Genomic DNA, 10788 nt, shown 5'->3' on the forward strand with positions numbered 1-10788 from the left:
TTATCTTAATCTCTATTTTTTGGTTTAGTTTGATCAGCAAATCTGTGCTCTTCTTCTTCTTCATACAAGCAAAAGAGAAATGGGTGGGGAAAGAAAGGTCTACACTTTGGCTGAGGTTTCTCAACACAACCATGCTAAAGACTGTTGGCTTGTCATTGAGGGCAAGGTAAACACTTCTTTTATTCAGTAGAGATTTCGTTGATAACCTTATTTGATTAATAGGTATTTTTTTGTTTGAATTTTGATTTGATTCTGTTCATAAAAAACTTCTGAATCCCAATGGATGGATCTCTCTTAGAGGCTAACAGCTTATATTCACTGCATATTTGAATGAAAGATTTTTTTCTCTATTTGTGGATTACTTGTCAGATTCAAAACAATCATCTTCAGTTTCAAATCCAATCTTTTACTTAGATCTCTCACTATTTTTGGATCCTTTTAACTGCCGGAGCTGCATGCAAGAATATGCCCTTTGCTATTCAGTTCCTTTGATTTGATTACTTATTAGCTTAATATGGATTATTGATTTTTTTTTTTTTGGATAATTAGAATTTTATTACCCAAAGAATAGCAGAAAACTGCTACAAAACATTCAACAAGAACAAATGAAGGGGATCCTAGATACAACAAAACTCAATCTATCCCCCATAAGTTACAAAGAGAAAGATTGGTTCTATCTAATCTGTTAACATTCCTATATGGAAATCATTACTTCTGCTTGCAGGCATTCAAAAACCTCTTCTTAATTGGTCTGATCTGCTTTGTTGGGCTATTAAGACATGGAAAGGGAAGTCTTTGGATTATTGGTTATTGATCACATTGCTGCCATTAGATTTTATTTCACCCTTAAATGTACTGTTTTTTTGATGAATTCCGCATGATGGCCTTTGTAATCTATTTGTTGTTGGTAACAAATTTCATTAAGAGAGCATGACAGTTGTGTGTATTACCCTTCGATTTGCAGAGTACTTGAACGTTTCTGTTCGGGTTCCTTAGTTATTCGCTTAATCCGGACTAGCGGTTTTAGTCATTCATATGCTGCTTCACTGCCATTAGATTTAGTTTTCCCCTAACATGTAATCTGCAAGTTGAGGGATCGTCTTTTGTGTCTATTTCCCCACAATTTGCGGAGTACTTGTTGCTCAATGGACGTGTAAGAATATTTTCATCGTCAATCTGCTTTTTTTTGTTCCGTTTCTTTGAGGGCTTAAAAATTGGCTATGGTGTTTTAGGTGTCTGACATCTTTTTATTGATGATAAGTTGGAAAATATGAGAATTGTAGTAATGACATTCACCCTTTGCTGTATCGTACTTGTTAGTAGATGTGTTTTGGATGGGAATGACACGGAAAGTTTATATATATTGTCTCCATTTTGTACTTATGATAACATGAAGCAAGATTCGGCTTCTGATATCAATATTGCCATTAATTTGGTTGCTGAATCCTATTCTAGAGTCAGCTATATACGTTTATTTGGGTTGAGCATCGTGCTTTACGTTTGCATTTTGATCTCCTAAAAATGTCTAATCTCATGTTTGAACAGGTATACAATGTGACCAAATTCTTGGAAGACCATCCCGGTGGTGATGATGTCCTGCTGTCTTCCACAGGTACGACATATATCTGCAAATTTTCTACTTGTTTTGTGTAATCTGATGTCGGAGCCACTTAGATGACTTGGTTTGATATATGGTTTTCAGGGAAGGATGCAAGCGATGATTTTGAGGATGTTGGTCATAGTAGCAGCGCTCGAGCAATGATGGATGAGTTTTACGTGGGTGACATCGATACATCAACCATCCCCTCTAAGACAAAGTACACTCCTCCCAAGCAGCCTCACTACGACCAAGACAAGACCTCGGAATTTGTTGTAAAGCTTCTCCAATTCCTTGTTCCCCTGCTAATATTGGGATTGGCCTTCGGTGTCCGCTTCTATACCAAAGCACCGGCTTCGTCTTAAGCATCGAGAACCCAAAAATGAATTCGAACAGTCTTCATAATAAATTTATGTTAGTTTAAATTTCTTTGGAACTTTCACATACTGTGAGATGGTAAATGTTTGGATATTATTATTCAAACATTTGTTTCCTTCCAGCCGAAGCTTTGATTCGTCCCGGATTGTGATAATTTGATAATTGTCTTTTCCCCCTGTGTTTGTTCAATTTCTCTATTTTCTGTGATCAGTTTTTGACATGAATGCTCATTCATCATGCTAATTATAAGAATATCTGCAAATGAACATTTTTTTTACATACAGTAAATTCTGCAGGTAAATTCTATACTATATCCGAGTTGTTTTCTACAGAGACCACTCGCAATCAGCGAATAACCTTGAAGAACTGTCTTCTCGGAGCACCTTTGAATATCCTCTCAAAGAACCTTGTCCGAAGAAGCGTAGTTTACTGATTTTCCTTGAGAAGGAACTCATAAATCTACGAGAATGTGATACATGAATCACAAGGCTCATCAAATGAAGAAGTAATAACTCTTCCAAATGATCCACTCGTCCAAGCATTGGAAAAGAAGATCAGAACAGAAGCAGACTTACGACGACTTTTGAATGAGATCCTGATCTTATTTAGTCAAGATGTCTTCTGGAGATACGACCGTCTGTCTCTTATCTTTCCAACGGTTCTTGAATCACATCAATCCGATATCGGCAACTCAAGATATGGCTATTTTACTGAAGACGGTGCATGCAGAAAATCCTGTACGGAATTAATACGAGATTTTGTAAATATTACGAATTTTTAATATTTTTATTGATTATTTGTAATATAACTTAATATAGGATGATGCATTATCTTTTAGGATTAGATTTATTATTTTATTAGGAATTAAGGTTGGGTTAAAAATATTATCTTTAGTTATTATTATTTTATTAGGAATTAGAGTTAAGATATGTTTAGTTTATTATTATTTTATTCATTAGTTATTTAGGACCTTTAGAACTCAGCCCCTAAATAAAGGAGGCTTCATTAAACTTTGTAATTCAAGATTTCTTTGATTAATAATACAACGAGAGTTCGTTTTTGCAAGTGCTGATTGCCTTGTGCCTTCGAAGCTTCTTCTCCTTGAGATCTTTCAAGTTATTGTGAGGGAGATTAATATTCACACTCCAATTTGCCTTTTCATCGCGACTAGGAGGGTTGGTTAGAGCCATATTATCATGTTTGCCTTTTCATTGCGACTAGGAGGGCTCGATAGGACATTATCCATCGATTTTCCACATATCCATCCACGTCATCAATCATCTTTACCGTCCACCTTCATAAGAGAGATCTTTTGATTTCTTGGTTATCTTATTTTATTTGCAATTCCTTTATCTTTTCTTTATCTTGTTTTAATCTTATTTTTTATCTTGTTTCCAGCACCAAAAAGAAACCCTAAAGAACCCTATCTATTGTCGCCATCTTCCCTATTCATCCCTTATTGTTCTTCATCGAGTCTAGATATTTTCTAGGTTTGATTCTTCAACAAGAGCAACGTTCATCAATCCGCCACCGCTTCCCTATCAATTGGTATCAGATTTGGGCCGATTCTTAGAAAGAAGCAAGCAATATTGCTTGTTTTTGCACACAAATTCGTCAAGGTATCCCAACGGAGCTAGTCTAGAAAAGATTTACCGTTTTAGGTTATTTTTATTTAATTTTAATTTAGATTCAAATCATTCTTGTTAGTTTGCTATTTTTTTCAAAAAAAAAATCAAAAAAAGGCAAAAAAAAAAACATAAAAGCCAAAATTTCAAAAAAATTACAAACGAAGGTATTTAGGGTTGATTTTCTCCAGATATCATATTCATCCTAATATAAATATCCAGTCCGAAATTCACCCAAATTGGAGTTCATTAGAGCCTTCAAATACGTTCTTCAAGTTTCATCGGCAGATTCGGTCTAAGATCTTGTCGAATTTCTTGAAAATTCTACATGAGGAATTTCGTGGTGAAAATTTCCAGATTGCAACTTCATATATTGAAGATCATTTAAAAAAAGCAGAATATTTTGAGATCAAAAACACCTTCGAACAAAGCGATTAAGAAAAACAGATTGTTTGAGGACTCACCGTTCAACAGAGTCCACTGGATACTATTGAAGGTATTTGGTTCTAAAATTTTACAGGTGGTTTCTTGACGCATCGAAAGACATTCAAGAATTTTACCAAAAATTTTGGACACCGGTAACACCCTAAAAAACGTTGCTCAAGTTGATCCAGCGTTTTCCAGGTTTCTGGGTTGGTTTTTTTTTCTTTGACTCTTAGTACTTTAAGTTCTTTTGTTTTTTCTTTTTATTGTTCTTGTGCATTATCTAACACATTATATTTCTTGTGTTAGTAGGAATAAAGAGTTTGCATACTTCTTCCTTCTTTGCATTCTCGTTCTCTTGGAGTCTAACCCTTGTTTGGCCTCTTAGAACTTTTAAGTTTTTTCTTATCGTCTTTGCTAGTAATCAAACTCCAATACAAACTGTGAAAGACTACTTGGTAAAGTGAGTTTTAAAGAGTACAATATCGGCTTACTTGCCTCTCGTTGTGTTACTTTCTTGGAGTGACTTGTGAGGTTTCTTGCTTTGTTGATTTTTCTTCCTTTTATTTTTATTTTACTTTAAAATTTTCTTTTGAGTGTTATGATTTCAGGATGGGCGATAATAACAACAAGACACTAACGGCTATCTTAGCCGCACTTGCCCGACTCACGACTCAAGTTGAAAGATTTGATGAAATCATGAGAGAACGACAAAAACCACAACTGGATCTACCAAAACAGAATCCAAGACCAAACAATGTTGAACTTTTGGTACCCGGGCGAGAACAACCACGTTTTCAAGCACCCAAACTCTTTGCAAAACCAAAGTTCATGATACCGTCTTTCAAAGGAGACAATGATCCAGACAGGTACATCGAATGGGAAGGAAAAGTTGATCTCATGTTCGTATACCATGACTGCCCCCAAGCTAAACAAGTTCACCTCATCACCACACAATTCGAAGGATATGCTCGAACTTGGTGGATGCAAACAAGGAAAAAGATCCAAAACTTCCAAATTCCAACAATCACTTCTTGGACCGACCTCAAACAAACCATGAGGAAGTGATTCCTACCGACACATTATACACGAGAAGTTAAACTACGACTAGACCGACTTCGACAAGGTAGAAGTTCAGTTGAAGAGTACTATAAGGAGATGCAGTCCTTACTCAATAGGGCTAACATAACCGAAAAAGAAGAGGTCACCGTGTCAAGATTCATCGTCGGCTTAAACTCAAACAACATTGATCTTCTTGATCTACAAGGGTACGAAAACCTTGAAGACACACTAAAGAAAGCAATGACAATCGAAGCACAAATCAAAAGGAGATCTCGATTCAGCGAACATTACCAAGGTACATCATCCTCTTACCAAGGTAATCCTTCAAATCCTTCCTCAACTTCTACTCCATCTTCTCTAAAAAAAGCCAAGAGATAACAAACCTGACAAGGAGAAAGAACGACCAGCAAAGAATGACACACTTCTAGTCCCTAAAGATCAAATGATAATTTGTGAGGAGGTAGAGAAAGCAAAAAAAAGAAAAAGTTGAGAAAGAGGCAAAAGCAAAAGAGGTCACTAGTTATAAAAGCCAAAAGAATAATGACCCATGGGAGGTGAGTGAACCTAAATGTGAGAAGAAAAGAGTGACTCAAAATCTATATGTGATCACAAAAGAATTGAGACAGAACCTTCTTTACAAACAACCTTGCATCCTTGTTCGCTTTAGGGAATCAATTGTTTTGATTTCTAACATTAACAAGGATTTTCCTAGTGTGTTTTCATCTCTTTTACAGGATTTTCGAGAAGTATTAGGTGATCTACCTAACGAACTACCACTGAAAAGAGGAAAATAACGCCAAACCAATCTAATTCAAGGTTCCATCATACCTCGTCAAACATACAATCTCGAAGAAATCAAAGAGTTGGATTTGTTACAAAAAGGCTACATTTAGGAAAGCTTTAGTCGTGACGCCATCTTAATGACGAAATATGATTTGAACAACTCTACAGGCTTTATAGTTCGTGCACAGGAAATCCATGTAAATGATGAAATAGTAAAAGCAACACGAGACTGGCCCACACCATCTTCCATAGCAAAGAGTTGTCGAATAATATTAGGTGACCCTCCTGACGGGTTACCACCTGAAAGCCCTAATCACTATGCCATACCAATGAAGAGTCACGATTTACGGGAGTCCAAAGGTAAGTATTTTATTACTCATTTTAATGACATTGTAACATACTTCTTCTCCTTCTTACACGGTAAGGCTCGTGAAGTTGTCATCCATACTAAACACAACTCCTTTAAGTGCGTAGCTGACCGAGGTAAGCAAAACACATTAGACGATGCACTACCACGAAGGTATACTCTTAAGCATGCTACTATTCCAAGAATTGAACATATAAAAGATGTATATCACGATAACTCAGATATTTCTGATATTTCTACCCATACTTTTAAAAGTACTTTTAATGAGTTTTATCTTGTATATGAGTTTCCTTGCCAACTAAACAGGTTCAACAATCCAAAAATCTCATGCCGAGAATTATTAATTCATGAACCACACTTAGGAGACTTAAGGGATTACTTTAACAAACCAGTTGACATGGTTTTTAAACACTCATTCTCACCACACGAATAAAACCATGGAGAAATTATCTGAAGCAATCATACAGAAAGCAAATAGTGGTCGACACCATGCTGAATTTCAACCTAAACATCAGATTACAAGACTTGTATGCAAAAGAGGATTTCAATACTACAAGAAATAAGTTCCTACAAAGAAGAAACCTCGACTGAAAAGCATAAAGACACATCATATTGATCCTGGTAAATGTTTCACAAGTTTTCCTTTCAACACATCTAAGTCTCTTTCTCTTGGATTTTCAGATTCGAGGACGAATCCTTTTGAGGAGTAGGGGAATGATACATGCACCAGAGTCCATAATACATGCTTCTTTGGACTAATGTTTCTACTCGAACCTATTAGAAGAACAAAGTCTCGAAGATTCAAAGCATATCTATTCTGTAAGTATAATGTGAATGAATCATTAAACGATTCTAATGTTGCTCCCTTTAATGTTTCAGATTCGAGGTTGAATCTTTTTGAAGAAAGGGAGGATGATACATGCATCACAAGGCTCACATCAAAGGAAGAAGTAATAACTCTTCCAAATGATCCACTCGTCCAAGCATTGGAAAAGAAGATCAGAACAGAAGCAGACTTACGACGACTTTTGAATGGGATCCTGATCTTATTTAGTCAATATGTCTTCTGGAGATACGACCGTCTGTCTCTTATCTTTCCAACGGTTCTTGAATCGCATCAATCCGATATCGGCAACTCAAGATATGGCTATTTTACTGAAGACGGTACATGTAGAAAATCCTATACGGGATTAATATGGGATTTTGTAAATATTACGAATTTTCAATATTTTAATTAATTATTTGTAATATAACTTAATATAGGATGATGCATTATCTTTTAGGATTAGATTTATTATTTTATTAGGAATTAAGGTTGGGTTAAAAATATTATCTTTAGTTATTATTATTTTATTAGGAATTAGAGTTAAGATATGTTTAGTTTATTATTATTTTATTTATTAGTTATTTAGGACATTTAGAACTCAGTCCCTATATAAAGGAGGCTTCATTAAACTTTGTAATTCAAGTTTTCTTTGATTAATAATACAACGAGAGTTTGTTTTTGCAAGTGCTGATTGCCTTGTGCCTTCGAAGCTTCTTCTCCTTGAGATCTTTCAAGTTCTTGTGAGGGAGATTAATCTTCACACTCCAATTTGTCTTTTCATCGCGACTAGGAGGGTTGGTTAGAGCCATATTATCGTGTTTGCCTTTTCATTGCGACTAGGTGGGCTCGATAGGACATTATCCATTGATTACATATCCATCCACGTCATCAATCATCTTTACTGTCCACCTTCATAAGGGAGATCTTTTGATTTCTTGGTTATCTTATTTTATTTGCAATTCCTTTATTTTTTCTTTATCTTGTTTTAATCTTATTTTTTATCTTGTTTTCAGCACCAAAAAAAATCCTAAAGAACCCTATCTATTGCCGCCACCTTCCCCATTCATCCCTTATTGTTCTTCATCGAGTCTAGATATTTTCTAGGTTTGATTCTTCAACAAGAGCAACGTTCATCAATCCGCCACCGCTTCCCTATCAGAATGAGACCTTGCCATGTTTCTCTTCATATAAACGTGTTCCTTTTCTAGATCATTTAGTCTCATCCGAATACGAGAGAGCTCGAGTTTTAGCTCCCGCTTTTCTCGTCTCAGAGACGCATAGTTGTCTCCGGGAGACATCACTGCACTGAGTGCTCCACTGCTGATCCACCGTGATTGGTGGTGATGCGCTGACTTGCTATTGTCATCGATATAAGAGAGCAGCATAAAGCATTTCGTAGCCTTAACTCCTCGAAATAAAGAACTTGGATCGTTGATTGGAGGGGAAGTCGTTCATTTTGTGCAGCATGTGCACCAGCTTCTTGTGAGAGCTTTTGGAAATCAATCAGTTTGCATAGTTTCTTCTTGTCTACTTCCAGTATACCCTGATGAGCCTGAACATGCATTCATTATGAAGTTAAGAGAGTGTCGGATACGGGTATATCTGTGTTACTCGAATTGAGTGTCAGTGTTGGATACGGGTATATCTGTGTTACTCGAATTGAGTGTCAGTGCTGGATATGGGTATATCTCCAACACGAATAAATCGAAGAGGGTATCAGCATGCATACTTTCAGGTATATATCGATGGCTCGATATAGGCCGTCATTGATGGTACGAGCATGTGCAGGTAAAGCCTCTGCAATTGCCATAAACTGTGCAAACTTGACTTTTGCATCAGGAGCAATTTCTGCAAGATAGTTATCCACTACTTTCAAAACTTTGAGTAATGCACTTGACGAATGAGGACTATCGGATTCGAAAATGGATACATCATCCATATCATCGACACAATCATCTTGCTGAGAAAAATTCACCAAGATTCTGTGAACCGTATCGACCTCAAATAAGGTCTCGCATCCATGCCGAAAAGATGGGATCAAAAGATAATCGAGAGTTGCAATATCAACTGAGATCCGATCCTTCAATCTAGATCAACCCTACAAGCAATAGTGCAATCAAGCATCACGGCACTTCTAAGGAGTCCAGAAAGGAAACTTACAGGAACAGCAAGTTTCTCATTAGGCAGAAGGCTGATGATTGTCTCGATCACCAGTCTTTCGTGCTCTGTCGAAATCGAATCAACTTTCTTTGTCAGCTCCTTTTGCACATAATTCACAAGGGATGCGCCGATACTCTTGGGATGAACACTGCGACGTTTCATGGCGATGATGACCCTTTGATACAAATTGATCCGAATAACCGAAAGATCTTCTATCCACCAGTCATCCTCACATTTGGCTTCCCTGTTCACACGAAGTCTACCTGAATCGATGTACTCTAACTGGGAGAAGCTCGACGCAGTTTGCTCGACACAAGCCTTCGAGGCTATTTTGTCGATGCAACGACCGACTATTTTCAACTCATCCGCGAGAGGAAGTAGATCTTCACATTGTTGCAGAACTTCAACACACATCTCCAGGTTCTTGCAAACAATGCTTTCAAGTATTCTTCAGCACGTGAACCAAGGTTATCGTTCGAGAACTCCTGGGTCATTTCAAGGTAATCTCAAACGCAACGGAGTCGAGCCACGTTCAAGGATGTAACTTCAAAGTTAATGCCATAGCAGAATTTTGCAGCCAATTCAAACGACTCGACGCCTCCAGGTAGATTCATGAGCTCCACCTTGGGGATATCAGAGCCCCTATGTTCTGCAACTAGCTTTCGGATTCGACCGCTTCGAGAAACGAGAGGAAACTGCATATACGTAACAATCATGATCATCAGAAGTAGAACATGCTAAACATCAATTCATTGTGCTAAAATTGTACGGATAAATTTTCACAAGTGAAGGACCAAATTACCTTGTGTAGAGCAAATGTCACCCCATTTACATATATTGTGATATCACTTGGAACATCCCGGAAAATCCTACAATTAACACAAAGACCATGACAGAAGCCATGAACTCAATAATTCAATGAATCAATGACAAAAATAAGTGAAAGAGAAAGTGAGTTCGGGAGAGAAACATTAACAATGCTAGAACAGAACTTGTACCATTCATTACGACGTTGCCCGGAACTCTTTGCCAAAGACAGCTGCTGCAGGTGGTGCTGGTGCTTTTCCATTGACAGAGAAAGTGAGTTAACTCGGGATAGAGAAAACTGAACAAATTATGAGTGGAGAGACAGAAAATAAAGCGTGGGGTGAAGTGACAGAGACATATATTGCTCATTTTTGTCAAACTGCTAATCTTCACATAAAATCATATAAGCAATCTTAGATTGATCTGTGTAGAATGAGGCATTTTTTTCAAAAAAAAAAAATGAAAATTTAAATTTCGATATTAAAAAAAATGGCTTTATATTAAAAATAAATAAATCCGATATGATAAAAAGAATTATCGAACATGATAACTTTTTGGATCTTTTTAATTTAAAAAAGTCAAAATCTCATTAGAAAACAGAAACAAAAGGAGCTGTAAGTTTTGGACATTCTCTGCATGCTTTTGCTTTGCTTTGTTTCCATTCCCTTTTTCTCATCAAAAGCATAAAAATAGTATAGTTTTAAGATTCAAATATTTAAATTATGCTAAGTGACCTATGTAGTAAAAGAATTGTTATTGT

General features: G+C 36.6%; 1 protein-coding gene and 1 pseudogene across 1 annotated transcript; one reads left to right on the forward strand and one right to left on the reverse strand.

The window, feature by feature from the left end:
• LOC120130893 (cytochrome b5) lies at window positions 1-2147 on the forward strand. The gene is made up of 3 exons (XM_039148044.1): window positions 1-166; window positions 1546-1612; window positions 1703-2147. Exons 1-3 carry the CDS (start codon window positions 80-82, stop codon window positions 1960-1962), a joined length of 414 nt encoding a protein of 137 aa, XP_039003975.1. The 5' UTR covers window positions 1-79; the 3' UTR covers window positions 1963-2147.
• A 154-nt stretch (window positions 2148-2301) lies between these two features.
• Window positions 2302-10321, reverse strand: LOC120130685 (annotated as a pseudogene).
• Between the last annotated feature and the right edge of the window lie 467 nt (window positions 10322-10788).

This window comes from Hibiscus syriacus, unplaced genomic scaffold (genome assembly GCF_006381635.1).
Source record: "Hibiscus syriacus cultivar Baekdansim isolate YM2019G1 unplaced genomic scaffold, ASM638163v2 tig00110548_pilon, whole genome shotgun sequence".
NCBI lineage: Eukaryota > Viridiplantae > Streptophyta > Magnoliopsida > Malvales > Malvaceae > Hibiscus > Hibiscus syriacus.